Source organism: Tauraco erythrolophus, chromosome 19, assembly GCF_009769465.1.
Source record: "Tauraco erythrolophus isolate bTauEry1 chromosome 19, bTauEry1.pri, whole genome shotgun sequence".
Lineage (NCBI taxonomy): Eukaryota > Metazoa > Chordata > Aves > Musophagiformes > Musophagidae > Tauraco > Tauraco erythrolophus.
The window spans coordinates 9283132-9302473 of record NC_141483.1 but is presented as its reverse complement, the minus strand read 5'-3'; the positions used below and the strand labels follow the sequence as shown (position 1 = coordinate 9302473).

Here is a 19342-nt window from a genome sequence, read left to right as displayed (position 1 = left end):
TGCAGGAAATGTGCCACCATTTCAAAAGGCTTTAAAACATCAATGTGCTTTCAACAGAAGCTACATCCCAAAGTGTTTCATGAAAGTAAAAAGCTTCAGTGCAAACATTCATTTCTGACCAAGGCAGGCTGAAGTTGCTACGAATGTACAGAGAAACTGATCCAAAGGCGTTGCAGACTTACATAAGGGTGGAAAGCACTTCTCAAAGCAGCATTAGAAACAGCCACTGGTTGACTCCTTTGTAACTGTTTCTCCTTGAAATAAGCTTTGAAGGCATTGCAGAGCTCTCACATCTTTAAGGGAACGGTGGTTTGCTGCAATTCACTGAGGCAGCAGGAGTTGAACACTGATCTCATTTTTCTTTTGTTGTTGGTTAAAAGGCAATTATTCCTTTGTGGTTTCAAGTTTGTTACCTTACATTTTGTTTGTTATATTTACTTTTTTACCATGTATTTTCTTGTGTAGGCCAGTAGAAAGGGACAAGTTACAAAATTAATTCCACCTCTATTTTCAATCTTCACTGCCTCAATCTGAACTATCACAAATTTTCTGATATCTTCTGGAAGAAGACAGCAATTTCTCTGTACTTGAACACAGTCAAAATATTTGTCTTTTGTGTACACAGACTCCATATTGCTTACATGAGGTCATGCTCTGCTTGCTTTCTCTTCTTTATACCCTTCTCACATCAGTAAGAACACACATAGATTCAGTGAAACCCCTGAGTATTGATGATGAGCTACTTACTCCAAATAAATCATCACAAAACAATGTAAAGTAAGAGCATAACTGACAAAAAGACAAGGTGCCACAGCATTTCATTTGGAGAGAAGTCAAAGAGAGTTAAACTAGTTTTATTTGGATTCCTCTAGAAAGATGACATTTGAATTTATCAGCTGGATGCCAATAACACAGAGCACGGAAGTTTTAATAAAAAGGATGATCACAAGCATGGCAGGAAGAGAAGAATGTCATTGCAAGTTGCAGAAATTCCCCCTGGCCAGGAAGGTTATGAAAGAGATGTTCATCTCATATGCACCATGTATTGTTTTGTTACTCTACTTGATTTATCTGGGAATAAATCAATACATCCCTCATGACTGGAATGGCCTGAGGTCTCTCTTACTCATGCCTGCCACCTGCAATTTTCTGTTCTCAAAGCCCAGTCCTGCAAGGTACCAACGACCTCCACAGAAGCATGAGAGCGCGCCAGCCCAGAGGAGGTACAGTGATTTCAGCTCAGGTTGTTAAGAACCTTTTCGGCTTTAAAATATTTCCTTAGTCAGCAAGATTATACGTTTTTTCTTTTTCCCCCTTTTTTTTTGCATGGCATTTAAAGAACTGCACCCCAGACCCTAAGGAGATTTTTTGTTTTCTGTGAGAGAGACAAGAAACAACTGAGAGAGATTCAAGATGGTGCAGTACAAGGTTCAGAATGCCAATTTGTACGGTATTGAGGCCACATTCATGCACCCACATAAAGAGCCATAAAGACATAAGGAATTCTTCTCTCTTACTGTCAGATGTCTGCAGTAGACCCCCCGCATCCAAGGTAATTGCCTCAAACTTTCACTCTCAGCAGAGATAGGCAGAGGCTGGCACTTTTATAGTAAGATGCTTCTCATAATAATGTAGGCAACGAAAAAAGGTGAGATTAATAATGTTCCAGAGGAGCTTATTTTGAATATAAAGGGAATCTAGCCTGCTACTTTGCAAGACAGCTTAAAATTGGACTGTTGAAGTGTATCCCAAATAACAGTTAGAGAAAGAATGTGAAGAAAATATTTAACAGTCACTCTGATTTTCATCCCTCAGTCATATTTGTGATGGTGTTTGTCTGATACTTGTGTATTGGAAATGCTACTCTGGGTCCTCATTTTCTTCACAACAAGAACAATCCATTTCCAGCTCTGATGCTGCTCTCACACCAGCCATCACCAAACTACTCCTGTCACTCTACAGTTTACTGAATTCCTGTGTTTTTCCAGTTTTATGGCTTACATTTATTACCACCTGACTTGGTGCTTTGCATCTGAGTGGCACGAGGAGGGATCTCTGGAGTGTAATATAACAGTTGGATCAAAATACATAATGAAATTTCATTAATCTCTATCAATCTAATGATTTGAAATCTCAGATTTTGAACATTCATGAAATGTGAGGCATCTGAAAGCTGTCCATATGATGGAAATTCTGTTTCAGTCCCTGCACTTGAGAAATGTAAACGTTGAAGATCTCACTACTTCAGTAAGTGTTGATATCTCTGCCCTCAGGTTACCGATGAAGTAAAAAGCCATGCCAAGGTTATGGAGTGAACTGATATGAACACAACTGCTGGAACTTCATTTTCTCAACCTCCCAATCCCCAGTGGAGGTGACTTTCTTCCTCTGTCTGTATCCGCACGTGTGGAAGTCACATACCCGCAGGTATTAGGAACAGGAAAGGTTCAGTATCTGGACAGACCGCACATTTATCTAACTTCCAAAATAGGTTCACACCCACGAGTAAGGGCAGGCTCTGAGTCACAGATGGAAAGAGAAAATCCAGTGCAGAGTTGTTCTCCGTTACCTAGAAAAACTCAGAGTGGAGTGCCTTCTAATTAAACATGGTACACCTGTGAGATTTCACAGCTTGTCTTGCCCGATCAGGGACAGCAGAAATAGCAATGGGGCATTCAGACGCCAAGCCCCAGCTCACCTCAGTGAGATCTGCAGGAACGTTCAAATCCCAGATTCTGCCAATGCCCTCTGCACCACCAACACTGCTTGTGCTCTGTTTTTCTGCCTGCCAAGATCCCTAGGTAATGGCCAATGCAGAAGGACTATAAGCTTGAACAGGAGGGGGTAATGGGCTGTGTTTACATTGCTTATCTTAGGCAATCCATGACATGTAAAGGTTTTTTAATTGCTATTCATTGCTAGCAAAGTCCAGCCTTGGAGTAGCTCTATTAGGCTCAATGGACTTACACAGTGTCTTTGTCTCTGTAAGCTGAGCTGCACATTCATCAAATCCTTTGTCAACTTTGCTGGTAATTCTGGCTTTGTCTAATTACTTCAGGTTTTTGAAAGGATTATGATTAAATCTTTCCTAGTAATTTCTAATTTTTTTTTGCTAATTTTAAGCTGCTGCATTATTATGTAGATTTACTCATCCTCTTTATAGACACCAGTGTTCTTTTCCTGTTTTTTTTTTTTTTTTTTTCCTCTTTGTCTTGCTTTTTCCACTGTGCATCTGCAGAAGTCGATGCTCCTACAAGCTCTCAGGACTAAAAGGACAGACTGGAAGAGGCTGCTGAAGTCCAAGTATGTTCAACATGCTCTGCTCACGAGCTGCAATATGTTGTTTGAGTATTTCTTTTCCATCTGGCCGCTGCTGGCAGTGAGGCAGGATTCAGCTCTGCCTGATTAGGTACATAAACCAGATATGAATTTGGAGATTCATCTCTATTTTTCACAGATGTGAAAATACTAGGTTTCCAGCTTGTATCTGAGTTAACGTACTTTATGGGCACCGAGTAGCATATATTGTTAACAAGTTATTTACTGGAGCAAGAGGAAAAATTCTCCCAGGCATATTCCAAGATATGATGGATTTCAGTAAACTAAATATAACCAAAAGATTAAACTTTAAAAAGGTAGTGTTTGACATCATCCAGTTCTTTTTATCCACCTAATAAAAACCAAGCAGACAATTTGGGCTGGAATTTGAGTGATGTAAGAAGTTCCTCCCTTCTATCCTCTCTAAAAATACGTATATGTCAGCATCCTCCTCTCACTCTGAATAGATTGCTAGTGAATGGTAAAAGCCAGAAGAAAAAGGACAGTAAATTTAGTTCTCCTATAGACTCCACTAGGCTAAAGGGTATTTTCACTTGGGTTTTATTCTCTGAAGCAGTTTCAGAAATACAGTAACACGCTGCTGAAGTCTCATTCCCAGGACTCAGTCCTGCGACTCACAGCGCTTGGTTGAAACTCCACAAAGCATATTGCTGTCCCATGATTTTGGTGGGCTTCCCACAGGCACAAGGATGTGCTGGGAGAAACAGCCACAGCAGGTGCCTTGGTAAGTGACTCCTCCTTACAGAAACTTGGGGAATTTGTTGAAGGAATCTCTGATCAGAAACAAATTCACAACAAAAGGATATGTCGATCTGCCAAAGAGCACTGAGCATATCACTAAACATAGAACATGCATTTCATGCATGTAATACTTTTGCCTACCAGTGGGTCAATTTCTGGCTTAATATTGGATTTTCCAAGGTGCTGAGTATCCACGACGGCTTCAGTGGGAGCTTGAGCAATGCCAGTACTGTAGGCCTCAAAGAGTAAGTGCTCCCAAGATAAACATTAGAGTTAGGAAAAGAGTTGGAAGGCAGAATTTAACCTAGAGACTAGAATAAGCCTGTAAGAAGACTGAGAGCAAAGGCAGGGGTCATACCGTGATCACACAAGCTTCTCTAATCCCATTGTAAGTCTGTCTCTGAGCATACCTGCATTCTGTGTTTAATATTGGTCCAGTTCAGAGCTGCTTAGACCCCACGGGAAGCCACAGCAAACAAAAACTGTGTGCTGTCTTACATCCTTATCAGATTGCCAGAGAGTTCACGACAATGGGGAAGTCTGATTTTTCACAACATTAAAAAGAACAGCTTCTTCCAGATAAAAGACAGATAAACACAAGTTAGTAATGAGCTCCTCAGCACACATGATTATATAATTCACCTTTTTAACTATGTAAAAACATCTTCTGACTTCAAGTAGACTTTTAAAAAGGCACAACAGGAATAAACGCGTGTGATCTAAGAGAAACCACATGTGTGCCACAGGCCAGATCCTCTACTGTCCAACTCTTCTACTTCAATGGACTTCACAACTTTAGGGATGCTTTGCTAACATGCGTCATCTCAGGAGTGGACTCAGAATATTTTTCAGTTCTCAATTAGAATGATTGTCCTAGGCATGTGTCACTAAGTCCCTCCCCACCTCCTCCTCCCTAAATGTCACTTTCTCTGAATTTGTCCAAAAGTAAGCCCTTTCCTAAATGACAGGAATTGCATTGGGAAATGTCTCTCTCAAATTCTGCTCTTTTGCAAGTGGGTATCCAAATATCCAAATTTCTGGGTCCTTTTGAGATAAACGTCTTTTTTTCCTCTCCACCACCACTACTCTAATTTTTATTCTAATGAAAAATGAAGAACTGACAGTAAAAAATCCAACCTTCCCCCCCCCTCCCCTTTTCACAAATCAGAATTTCTTTTTTTTTTTTTTTTCTTCTTGCAAGGACTTAAGGAATAGTCCTTATAAGACATAAATGAAAGACCACATGGTCTCTCATCTGCTAGATTTTATGGCTCAGTGGGTTTAACACCATATTTCACTCTGGCTGCATCACTGTCAGGTACCATGAAGTAAAAACTTAACACAGAAATGTAAGAAAAAAATCTGTGTAAACTGAAAGCTTATTTTGCATGTGATTTTATATGCTACCTCACATTTCACTGACAATATACATTTATCAGATGCAGACAAGCAGATCTACTGACATACATAATTCTTAACTGAGGAATATTTCATGCAGAATGCCTTTCCTGTAAATAAGTGCTCAGAGAACTAAAAAAAAATAAATTTCATACTCCCTTCCTTGGTCTCTAAGAAGAGAAAGAAACTCCCCATCTGTTCTACCTGACATCTCTATCAGCATTCCTGTGTGCCTGGGGAGGTTTCAGACCTGCAGCCCCCAGCCAGGACGGAGCGAATGTGGCATAAATGCCTGCTGGAGAGTTAAAGATCAGCTCTTCGGCTGCCAAATCTGAATAGCTCTTTTCTGCACCACTGAAATACAATGAAGATGCTTCAATGAACACTCGAGGTTGTTTAGGTAGATGAATAGTTGAAGATGCTTTTCTGGCATGTTCTCTGTATGTAAGCTGGCACTGTCCCATGAATCTGAAAGGCCCACATGGCTTATGTTGCACACTTTCCTCTTCCCACAGATAATATTAGTTCACTTTTGCTATCTAAAATATGTATTCCATTAAGTTACCAAATTGATCCTAAGTGATGGTAGAGGCTTTGGATGAGAAAAAGCTCCCTTAATAAAGACATGTTCTTTCCTTTGCATTTGCATAAACAAAACTTCCCAGGTCAAACTTAGCATGGTACCACAGCTGCTGCAATGAACCATGTCCTGAGCAGGAGTGACAGGCTTGAACCCTCCAGAGGGGAGGGACTGAACAGGAGAAGGACTGCAAACATAATCTCACCGTCACCTTCAGCACTTCTCTCCCTAGAAGGGAAGAACCACCTGGACCTTGCCAAGTCCCCAAAGAGCCACCTGAGCTTGAACAGGGGAGACTGGGAGTTTACCTGCTGGTAGACATTGGCTTCCAGTACATTGCATGAAAATATTCATGAGAGAGCTTTCCGTGAGGCAAAGACCCTGTGGCTTTGCCCTACAAAAGCATAACCATGTCCCTGTTACAGAGTACTTGGCATAACCAAAGTCGGTAGAAGATCAGGAGGAAATTAATTCCTTTTTCCTCTACGCACTTACTTGAGAATCCATTGCTTATGGTCACTAGAGCAAATTGCACTACATGTTACAGTATAAAATGGCATCTGCAAAGTATCACCCATAGACCTAGGGATCTTGATCTTTAGCTCTTCCCTCTTAGTTCATTAAAATATCAGCTTTCTATATTTTTAAAACACTGCCAGCTTCAGGGATAATCCATAATGATGGGATATGTGTGGCACAATCTGATGGATATTTGGCTTGTATTTCAGGTCCTCTTTCTCATGCGGGGCTGTCTCTGTCTCTCTGGTATATTGAAATCTTTTGATTAAATCCTCTTACTCCACTGCTTCCTTATTGATACTCCCCCTCTGTCTGGCAAAATTTTAATTACTACAGTACTGCATAACTCCATTCAGTGCTCCGATACTACCTCTGTGATAGGAGCAAAAGCAATTCCCAAGATAGAACGCAAATGTAATACTCTATCATGATGTCTTCTTTTATGGCTCCTAGCCCCCTCTTTACAGCTGCTCATATATTGTGGTCTCTGCCTTTCACTTACTGATTTCTGCTCTCCTTCACTCAATGTGTCCTTTTTCTCACCCAGAGAATTAACATCCCATCTCTGTTCTCTCTTTCCTGCTCCCAGATATAATGCAGTGAAGTTCTCTTCTCTTCTCTTTGTCACCTTATTCTCTCCCATCTCTCAAAGACAGGAGTCTATATAATGCTCTACATCTTCTGCAGCACAATTAGCAGCCAGGACTCAACAGTCTCAGTGTTACAGTGTGTTGCTTAACGCACAGTGGGTGGACCCACTCAGAGCCAGAATGCTGAAATCTTCAGAGGACTGAAAGGAAAACTGAATTACAGAAGCTTAAATATAACCTCAGTGAGGAATGTGCAGGAGCTTTTCTCACCTATTGGTTCTGCTGGGTTGCTGACTCTAGATGCTGATTCCTATTGACATTAAGTAACCATTAAAACCAGACAAGGTTCTACTGCAGAACAGGTAGAATTTTACATATGAACTGTACACATACATTATCATGTAATTTTAATTTAAAATTGCCTTTGAGAATTAATAGTAATGGCCTCCCTTTCAGCTAGCCCTCTCCACTTTTGCTCTCACAGCAGCAATATTGGCTCCCACTATCAAAAGCCTTAAGGGGAACAGGTCAGTAGGAAATCTCTGCTCTGCGTTAATATATTTCAACACCTGAGAGGAAAAAAGCAGCAATTAAGCACAGCAAAATAAATAATTCAATAGTTAATTTGACCTGCAAGGTTGTAGAGTATTTTTTTATATCCTACCAGATTGTATTTTAGTTTAGACGAAGTGTCCCTGGAGAGCAATGCTGTGAGAGCCCGTAAAATGCTATAGGGTGATATAAGGCAGAAGCTCACCCATAAATGGGGCAACTAATGTTTAAAGACAAGTTTTTTTTGTTGTCAGAGTCCTGTATATTTCATGGGAAAGTGATGAAGTCCTTCTCTGATTCTTTATGAATTAATCTGTCAACTTATTAGGCATGTAAAGCGGCCATAGATTGGAAGACTAAAATTGCACTGCAGGTACTTGACTTTTAGATGGAACACAAACCAAACAGAAAGCTAATGCTCTTTTCTGTGGTAAAGGAATCGGCTTCTTTTTAATTGCCTCACAAATAATCCACAGGCAGCTTTGAGTGGGAGCAATCCATGTGGCCTCTGAATACATGAATATACACTGAAAACGGGGGGAAATATTCACGTAAGATGACAGTAGGAGACTAGAGCAGCAGTACTTTAACAAGATACTCCTGCATGACTACCAAGTTTATAGGGTTATGGAGTAGGGGTAATGTTAACCTGGTGGGGAAAAAATAAAGCAATCCAAATGGAAGGACATCCAGTCCCTCCCAGTAAAAGAAGATGAGATGAAAATTGAGATGACAGGTAACCGCATGTGCACAGGTGGACAGAACTAAAACTAGGAGGAAACGCATAGAACAAGGTTTGAGATGGCTGTCAGCAGCCCCAAAGGTTGAGGAGGAGCAACAGGAGAAACACCAGAAGGGAACGCTCTGAGCCTCCCCACACGGCTCGGAAAGACAAGGAAACGTGATGCTTCTGGTGCACGTTTGCTATCTGCATTCATCCTCTGTGGCTGCTCCAGAAGCCAAGCGGTCTCAAGGCAGCGGCACAGACTGGCTCAGCAGCATTACTGAGACTTAAGTGCACTTGTTGAAAGGAGAGTACACCAGGGAGGATGCAGTAAGCACAAACGCTTTTTATCTCGGATATACACACTCTCTCATTTACCGAGTGGTCTAGGTTCTTGCTATGCTGATTTCAAGCCTTTCTGACAGTAATGCAAAGCAGTAAGGTTAAAAAAAAAAACACCATCAAAACCAAAAGCCATCACAAACCCCTCTCCTGCTTACTGACACCAATGCCCAGTATGATCTCAACGGCCTTTATAGAAGTGATAACAAAATTATCTGCAAGGCTTAGAAAACTGCAGCTTGGGCAAGACAAGCACTGGGGACAGCACCCAGAACATGCTCTCCCCAGTTCCCAATTCTGTCCAGTAGCTGATATTAACCTACATGAACATTTGCAATGATTTGAAAGATCTAGTTGCTTTAAAAGTAAATAAAGAAATTAAACCAGCTCTTCAGCTTCTAGAAAATTACTACAACTGCTATCATAGTCTTTCACACAGAATCACAGAATGTTAGGGATTGGAAGGGACCTCAAAGGATCATCTAGTCCTGGGGAAAAAAACAGGGTGCACATAGACCAGGTGCACTACAAGACTTATTTTACTGCATCTTCTATTTTATAAAGATATTCATGAACACATAAAAATAAACACTCCACTCCTTTGCAATTAAGTTCCTCTCTAGTTGTAAGTACAGCTATTTTCAGTTTTAATTTGGGGATATCTCTCCAGCATATTCAGCTCCACCATAACAGTGTATCACCATCATCAAATACCAGACCATCTTTGGAAAATACACATTTTACGTATTGAAGGTTCCAGTAGCCCTTTCTCAGCTGACTGTACATACCATTTCCTTCAGTCCCGACTTCCAGTAATGCCACATACTGGCCACTAAGTGATGCTACAAAGATTTACTTCAACTGCAGATCTGGCCCATTAAGCCCAAAACTGTGCTTGCCACAGTCAATACTGCTCTCTTGCAAAACAAAGGGGATAAGGAAAGACGTGCTAATTACAAGCCCCATTAAAAACGCAGGAAACAATTCAACGTTTCCCTCAAGTGTAAATGCAAGAAAATTTATGAGGAAATCAGATTGGTATTCAAGTTTCCAAGAAGAAATGTTAGCAAATGACAAGGAGATTTAAAAAAGTACCTGAAAGCATGCATCTGCCTCCAGCCCAGAGTTTGAGTTCTTTGGAGGTTTCATATTCATCGTGGTTGAAATTACTTTTCTCTCCACTGAGCTGTACTAGAGCAGGAACAACAGCTTTCTTATGGACCTTGCAGCCATTGCAGAAGATTGTCGGCAATGTTGCAATAATCAAGAATATTATTCAAAAGTAACTGCTAACGTGATAACACCACCTACAGCCGTCTCATCCCTACAGTTTTTCAGCTTCCCTGTGGCTGAGCAAATCTTTCACAGCCTTTGCGACACAAGGCACAGTGTAACAGTACTGCTCTCCCTGTGGGAACAGCCAACCACTTACCAGCCGATGTTGAACTCAACGTGAGCATCAAAGAACCCGACAACAGGAGAAGTTGCTGCTTTCCAGCCTTGGATTCTGGCTCGAATCAGTCCTTCTCGTTTGTTATTGCGCACTATTTTCACCAGACCTGGGTATCTTTTATTGACATACTGGTCCAGATTAAATTTTAGCTCAACTGCAGGACAAAAAAAAAAAACCAACCCACAAATATTCAGAATGAGAAAAGTCCAGCAATGTTATGTTTTACTTTGATTTATTCTGAAACAGAAAGAGAAAGAAATCCTTAAACATTCCTAAACCCTTTCTCAGTCTCACAGATACAAACCAAGTACTCCAGTTGCGGCACAGACCGGTTCCAGGGGTATCAGCTCAGAGGAATTCTCTATGCATCAGAGACTTGCACAGGTTTAATATGGTGAGATGTATTCAAGTATTGTTTCATAGAGATAGTTTGCCTAAATATTTTTAAATAATTACTATTCTAATTCTCTGGTGGTTTGCGTTAGGTTACAACCGGCCTCTGGAGGAGCAATTCTGACCTCACAGCAGTGTAACATGGGAGTCTGATGATTTGTTTTTCTGATTTATGCTATTCTGTAAGAGTTTGAAAAATAATATCAATGGATTTTAGGTCAAGATCTAATTCAGATCACAATTAATTTCCCTTAATTTTAAGGGGTTTCCCTTAAATATAATGAAGACTCTTCAATACCAGGTGGCTTCTCTGTTGAACTAAATGGATATTGAAGATTTCAAATAGACTTCTCTTTTGTTCATTTTCAGGCATTCAACCACAGATGGAGCAGAACTCATTCACTCCTTTACTCAGCTTCATTTCAATAGGCTTATAAACCAGCAAATTACCAAAACGGTTTCTCTATTTTTTAAAAAATCAATCTAGTTTGGTAATTCATTTACTCTGCAACTATTCATAATGAGGCTTTTACTCAAATATATTTATTAGGAAAACTAGTAGAAGCTTCCAGGATATTAGAAGCCTCATTCTTCTGGTCTATATTACACAGTAGAATCATTATCATCAGAATCAAAGACCTGATAAATCTCCAGTTCTCTAGCAAAATGACAGAGAAAAGCCATATAAGAGTTCACTGAGAAACAATGTGTCTGATTCTCCTCCGTATTACATTGACTCAAACACTTTGCAATCTCACATAATTACTCCATTGGTTACACTGCCTTAACTGAACGCAGAATTGGACAAAAGGTTTCTTACATCTATAGGTTTGGGAACTTATTTTTGTTTTAGTATTTGTTCTCTCAACCCCCCCTTTCTCTTCAGGGATCTTGAAGAGGAACAGCAACTTAAAACTGAAAGATCTAAAGCTGTTGATCTGTGGAGGAAATGCTAAACCTGAACCTTATTTTAACAAACATGATTTGAGAAGATGCAACAGTTCTAGAAGTCTGAAATATAAAAACTTAAAACACAACAACACTGCTAGTCATCTGTATCTTAAAAGTTCTTCAAACCTGACCATCCTGTGAAACATGTTGATCAACAGGACTCTATATGCTCACCCATATTTTGAGTTTTGATTGCTGCAGCAGAAGTGTTATTTTTACATTAATAAACCAGATGACCTGAAAGTTGCATGTGCTTTGTGCCCATTTGGCTTCATTCTCATAGTCTAATTTACTCTCTACCTCAAAAAAAACCCCAAAACCCACCAACCAGACTCAAAATCTGATATTATCTACACCTGTTTAAATCATGAAGAATCAGAGTGTGTTGCCATGTAAAAGAGAAGAAACTATCTTTAAAGGAGAATCTGTAGCCCCACTTTTCCTTGGAAGCAGAATTTAAACTTTTAGTCTATTAATGATGATATTCCTCTGGATCTCAAAATTCGGAGAAAAGTGTCATTTCTATATTAAGATTGCTTATACAAATGTCATTCATTCTGTGAGGATTTCAATGAAAACAGTAGGGTTTATCCACATAATGTTTGTTTGTTAAACACATAGTTAATATTTACTCACAGCTTTGTGCAAGTGGTCAATCAAATACAAACTCTTGTAAATTCTACTGACTTCAATAGAAGTATGTTAATTAACTTATGATCTAGCTTATTAGCCATAAATGAGTGGTTGCATGTATGACCTTCCTCCCTTGGCTGTTTAAATGCAGAATGACTCAATGCTGTTTCATCCCAACATTAAAAAAAAATCTAAACATTTCAGCTAGTAGTGACCAAACTCCCTTTGATTTACATTTCATGTCCGTTAAACACACAGAATACAGGAAAAGTTACATATGTTCACCATTGTCACTGTTGTCATCCACCAGAATGATCTCCTTGAGCAAGTGGGATGGAGTGTGGTTCACAACGCTGTGCACAGAGCGCAGGATGACAGAAAGCGCCTCATTTACAAATATAAAGACCACAGAGATCTGGGGCAGGTCATCTGGGTAGGTCATCTGTTTGCACCTGGAGAGAAGAAAGAAAGAAAGAATTAAAACTCAAGTAGCCACTGGGAGGTAAAATGCACTGATTGCTCTCCAGCACATCGGGACTTGCAGGCTTTGTTCTTTCGAACCCCAAATAAAGATGTGATAAAAGCTCAAAAGAAGCAACATAGCTAGCAGTAGCAAACTTTCCATCAACTCAGGAAAAGCCCATGTGTATCTGCATGCCCACACTTGTAGCAGCTCTCATTCCCTGGAAGGTTAAAAGCATCTTTTGAAAACCAATGGAATATCAATGACTTTGCTCAAAAACAACCGGAGAAGGCCCCCAATAATATAGCCTGGCCGTGCTCCCAGGGGCATCAGCAGAAGGTCTGCTGCTAACTCACACTTAGATCTCACTTTTAAAACTAGGACCTACTCAAGCAAATTTGCATTTGTCCATACAAAGAGCACTTGCCACCCTTTCTGATTTTGCAGTTTGTACAGCAATAACAAATGCATGACGTTTGTTGTAGAGGCATGCAATTGTTGAAATTTTTGCAAAACTGATCTGCTCTGAAACATCACCTTGGTAGGCAGCTACATCCTGAGATCCACAACTTGTTTTTGAGCTTGCTCACTAATGGATATATATTACCACAGACCATTTTGAGAAGAAAAACCAAGGCCTGGAGTATTCACACAGCACAGAGCAGAACCTCTGTTTCCCAAGCCACAGTCCATGCCTCCCTGTAACACCATACTACCCTAACTTAGTGGAATTCTCTCCAGCTAACAAAGATGCTAACTTTAAAAAATTACCTACGTGTTCTCACAGTCAAAAGCCATTCAGAATTACCATAGCAATTACTGAACCTGCTCTCTAAAATATTGCTAATGATATCACAGGAAATGACTTTTCCTGCTCTTATCAAACTTTCTGACCTCTTTGCTCATTACTTTGGCATAATAACCACTTTTTTCCCCCACTATCAGCAGACATGGGGATGGGGAGGGCGACAAACACTTGACTGTTGGGTAACCTCTGGAAATCAGTTATGAATTCTAGTAAAGTGCAATTATTCATAATTTCTACTCATCCCAGCACTAACTCAGAGAGCTGAGAACTTGTCATTGATTACAATGTTATCAGAGCTACTTACGGGCAGTTTGCTGGTAGCCTATACCATACAGAAGACCACTGTGTAAAACTTCTGGCTAAGCAGCATTCTTACACAGTCTAAAAATAAACCTGGAACAAGGACAGAGATTTACAGGAGGTGTGAATGCTCTGAACACAACCTTCTTTTTGAATTTCTTTTTGAATGTGATTTTCCTCTTGACTACACCAACACATCAAAGTCATCCATCAGGAATACTTCACTAACAGGAAAGAGCCATCAGCTAAAAACGTGGACCTTGCAAGATTCCCCTGATGAGGGACATCTTAGATCTGACAGCAATTTGCTTCAGAGCCTCACTCGTATCAGCAGGACACAGAGAATTGCATCTCAGTAAATTGCACTGGTACCCAGGGAGTGGGTGCATTGCTGGTGGAAGTGAGGCAGAGGAGGGAGCCCACCCCATCCTGGTGGGGTCCTGCATCAGCACTCAGAGCTAGTGGGAAAGAAGGGAAGCAAAGAAACTGAGTGTAGCTGAAATCTGGAGACAGCAAGGAGACTGTGGCAGAGGAGTATGAGGAGGAAGTACAGTGAGAATGAGAGGGCAATCAAAGAAGCACTTGTGATGTAGAGGGATAAGCAATCAAAACAAAGGAAGGATGAACACAAACCTCAGAAGCAGAGGCATGTGTGGAAGGACCAGAGTATTTTGCCTTGGAAAAGACAGGGAACCACTGAAATAGCACAAGACCTCAGTGGACTCCTTTATCTTCTGATCAAGGAATTTTGATGAACTTTTCTGCAGTACAAAATATCTGCTTTATGGGCAAGTGAACTGAAATACCTGGGCACCCAACCACATGTTCCTGTCCAGACTGAAAGGTTGAGAAGGACTAACACCCAGCATTTTTCCTCCATCCTCAACTTACATTCTGAGAAAAATCAGTATTTCTAATTCAAGCTCTAAGCCCAACACTTCTAAACCATAACCTCTACTTTTGATTTTTGTTCCTTGTTATATTAAATCAACGCATTATTACACTGAGTGTCACTCCATGGTCTTGATGGTTCACAAGACTTCTTGTGCCTTGGTTCTCAATGATTACTTACATTGTAGGACATCACACACTGCTTTAGAGAAAAGGCTGGTTTGAATTTGTTATCCCATCTGGGTTAAGTCATTCCTATCACTTCTCACTTCCATCAGTTCTCTCTCAGTTAGCAGGATATAGTTGAAAAACTGCACTATGTCTGCATTTGGAAAGAGAGCTCCAACCATTACATATCAGAATATCTTGGGTAACCCCACTGCAACAGGAACATCTAGAAGGGCAAAGGCAAAACTCAGAATTTAGCAGTGGTTTAAAAGCTGTCATAATTTTATTTATTACAGTAAGGATTAAGAACAGCAAGAGAGGCTGTCCAGCTGAGTAGACTTTTCAAAGTATAGCAGTGATTTAGGAGTTTATTTCCTGCAGACTTCCAGTCAACCTTGAACTTCCAGTCTTTAAGTCACTTCAGAAAATGAGATGGATGTGCTGAGGTAGTCAGGAGAAAGTACTGGTCCACTAACAAACACTTCTGATGATGTCTGAGAGCAAGAGCAATCCCAGTCAAGGGGCCTTTCCTTAAAAATCAGTGGGTGCTTAAGTGCTTTGTTGGATTGCTGCCCATGTGCTTCCCAATGTATTCTGTAATTAGATACCAGCCGCAGCAATTTACAGTTAATACTTCCTTCATTCCAAGAAACTCTAACCAGCAATTGACACTCTGAGCCAAACAGTGACATTAGCAAGTCACATGCAAGGATGCACTATCATGGACGCACAAATGTGCCTGCTGTCACCTTACACCACGCTTGCTTGGCCAGATGCTGACAACAGACCAAGTGCATTGCAATGGAACGTTCAGTCACTTGTGCTTGTATGCAAGGCCGAGAGTCAGAGCGCGAGGAGGACTCATGCAGCCCTCCTTGGTGCAGCCCTTGATTTTGGCCCTGGAGCATGGCAGGAGGAGAAAGTTCATTCCAGGGAAGACCCAGGAAAAAAGTAAGGCCATAATAAGCCTATTGACTTTCAATAAGTGCAGGGTGTCCTCTCAGAAAATGGTTGGAGCAGCAGCCTGGAGTCAGAGGGAAAGCATCAGGCAAGAAACCTACGAGCTAACAATAGAGGAGTTTAACACAAGACTAGTCACTTTTATTATTTCTTTCAAGAAGAAAAATAACCAGAAGGTGAGTACATCAAACTGTATGAAGGAGTCCTAGCAAGGCACACTCTTATATGCTTCAACCTTACCACCAAAAGGACTTTGGCAAGAAATTAAGAAATCATCCATTTCTGGCAGCCCTGATACTGTGCAGTGAAGTGCCTGGGTGTTTAAGGCAGCCCTGCTTGGGCTCGGTGCCCTGCTTGGGCTTGGGGAGCCCACAGCACCAGCACTACGCCCAGCACTCTGCCGGGGAAGGGAGCTGGGCACCACCACGCTCTTCACTTCTCTGCACTAGGTCTGATCACATTATAAACTGGCAATTGGCTGAGGGAGGAAAATTGCAGTAATTGATAGCCGAAACTTGGCCTCATTAACATCTGTCTAAAACTACTGAGTTCGGGAAGAATTTAGAGCACACATTTGACCCCTGTGGTAGCTAACGACAGTCTGAACTGGCCAGGCACAGCTCACATTTAATATTACTGTGATTCTAAGTTAGTATCATGAACTGTCATCAGGTCTCACAGTGCACAACCAGCAAAAGACTTCAGGTCTGCGTGAGAAGCAGCACCTCTCTCCAGGACAGATACGTATGCAGTGGAGAAACACAGCCCTGGATACATCTAGGACCAGCGATTCCAAGCAAAGGCTGACGATGTCATGGCTAATCATTTCCATGGACCAGCTGAGGATGGATTAGACCTGATATGTGAAACAGCCCTTCAGGTGCCTTTCATACAACATGCCAACCATCAAACCTGAGGCATCCTGCTATTGTCTTGGGAAGAGTCGTTGAGTGTTCTTGCTCCATATTTGCTACTGCAGAGCTTGGCTGGCAATCCAGAAGTATTTCCTTTGCACGTGACAGAGAACTTGCTGACCAAACATTTTTCTCTATTCTGGAGATGATTTTCTCTCACTGTTTCCCTTGCATTGAAAGGGAATGTTCCTTAAACGAACATTTCCCAGCCAGCCCCCTGAGCCCAGCTGTGAGCACTGTCTATACAGGCATAAGAAAACAGGAAAGGCTCTCCATTTGGCAGATCAGAACCTTGGGAAAAAAATCATATACTAACACAAAAAAGGTCACAGATTAGAAACTAGTACAATGAGAAACAAAAGCTGCTCAGCTGCACATGAACCTGCTGACGGCAACCCTGTGATCTTGTAGGAAATAAAGGGAGGGAAATTTTCTTTTGTGTAAACCTTCATTCCTTGATATTTGTATTTACTCTATTTGTATCTGATCCAACAGAAACATGTGAAGTCCTCTGTTTATCAGAGCTGGTCTTACAGTCCATTTAAGTTGCATTTTTTTTTTGTGAAGGACTGGCACTACAGCCATGTGGGTAGCTCAGTCCATTAAAGAAAGAAAAAAATCTTAAAAAAAAAAAAAATCTTTCTTAAAGAAAGAAAAATCTTTCCTGTTCTCTTTTTCCTGCCTTCTCTCCTGTCTGCACACTTGCTAAATTCCAAAAATGAGTTTTGCTTGCAGACCTTAATATACCAAGTTTGGAAATGGATTAGGCAATGCATTTAGAGATTTCTGACAGCTTTACCCTTCAGGAAGAAATGCAAACAAAATTAAAGCTGCTTCATGAATCTTTAAAGCATTTAATACAAGATATGTTTTTCCAATGAACCACTGGAAGGGAGATGACTGTGGGTTTCTCTTCTTCACAAACTTGATGAAGTTGCTGGGCATGAAGAAACCTCCTCTGCAGTTCTAGCACAAAACAACCCCAACATAACTCCACACCTTGAATGCTGCAGAATGGTCTGTGCTCATGTTTTATAGCCACAGCAGGAGAAAGAGGCAGAACAGCACTTCATTGGGTACATGATCAATGAAAGGACAAAGATAAATATTAAAAAGATTATTGAATCCTTGCTCGTTAATGCTAACCATACTACTATTTTGAACCCATTTAAACCAAAGGCTCAGAGTCATCTTACATACCTGGTTACCTTTTAGTACCTAAATGCTTCTGTGACTTCCGTAGGCACAGGCAATTTCAACAGCCAAATCACTAAATTTAGTGGCTAGTTTAATGTCTGATTTCTTTCTCCAGAGAACCACGGAGGCTTTGCAGCTAGCGCTAGATATAACAATAACTTTGCAGATGCAGAAATAAACTAGCATTATTTTCCTGTTCCGCATTGGCACAACAGTGAAAACGTGACAAGCTGCAAACATCTCCTTCCCCAGCATGGGATTCAATTGCTGACCAGTCCGCGGAAAAAGCAATGACAGGCTACAAAACTGATTAGCTTCATGGATCATGAATCTGTCAGGCAGAGGGGCTCCAACTCCTTCCTAATTAATTCTCCTTCTCAATAGATGCTGCTAACTGTATTGTGGCATAACATTCTCTTTCTATCAAGGATGGATTTTTCTGTCCTATCCAAAAGGAAAAAAAAAACAACCAACAACCCAGTAAGTTTTTGAGTTCAAGTCTTGCTCTTCCTTTCTCCTCCTGTTTTACAGCTCAAGGATAGCATTCACTGAGAATCATGTAATATAAAAACAACTGTGAACAAGGGAGCAGTGGTACAGAACACTGATGCTCTACGTATCTTGAGAGAAGCAGCCCATTGTATTTACAAATAAGGTAAAAAAGGAAGCGACAGTTGCTTTCAGAAAAGCCTAGAAACTATGGTGATACCACAAGATACCTTTTTACCATGGCTATTCCTGCACAGTCTGTGTTGCTTTATGGAACAACCTTCACTTTGATTTACCACACAGAAGGAAAATCAACACCACCTCCTTTTTCCTGAATTTATTTGAGGAAGTGCAGAACCAAGACACAATGCAGTTCTTGTTGATGCTGTAAGCTTGGTGGTCTAGGTAGCTTGAGAGATCATCTTCATGGTATGCATTATTTAAAACGCTCCTCTGTCAAGACTTCACAGTCTGTAAATGGTCAGCTTCCCTGAAAAACTTCTACCTGACTTCAAGTGCTCCCTTGGCCACAGTCCATACAGCACATCCTCAGCAGTTATCCCTGAAGAAGAAATTCATTAAAATAAAGACGCCTCCTCAACTGTTCCCGAGTAAAAATTGTATCTGTTCCTCCTCCCACAGTGTTTCAGTGCTTCATATTAAGGGGGAGTCATGGGAAGTCAACCAAGATAATCTGTCCTTCAATTTTTCTGGTGCACAGTGATGTCAATGGTCATTTTCAGGATTACAATAAACTGAGATCTTAGATCTATTCCACACTGCAGGAATTCCATTCATTTCACATGACACTCTGACACGTTTTTCCTTATTTTGCATCTAAAAGTCTAAAAAAGAAATCAGGCCAAATCCTTGTCCTGTGCTAATCACAAACACTTCCTGTATCAAGGAAAAGCGTCCTTTAATATCAACCAGAAAC

General features: G+C 40.7%; 1 protein-coding gene across 1 annotated transcript in view; it reads right to left on the bottom strand.

Annotated features, from left to right (window-relative positions):
* Positions 1-19342, bottom strand: part of GALNT9 (polypeptide N-acetylgalactosaminyltransferase 9) — a 152420-nt gene that overhangs the window by 85006 nt on the left and 48072 nt on the right. Inside the window, exons 3-4 of the mRNA XM_009977466.2 lie at positions 12501-12667; positions 10218-10392 (exon numbers count right to left, since the gene is read on the bottom strand). Of these exons, the coding sequence (XP_009975768.2) occupies positions 10218-10392; positions 12501-12667 (342 nt within the window). The remainder of the gene's footprint in view (positions 1-10217; positions 10393-12500; positions 12668-19342) is intronic.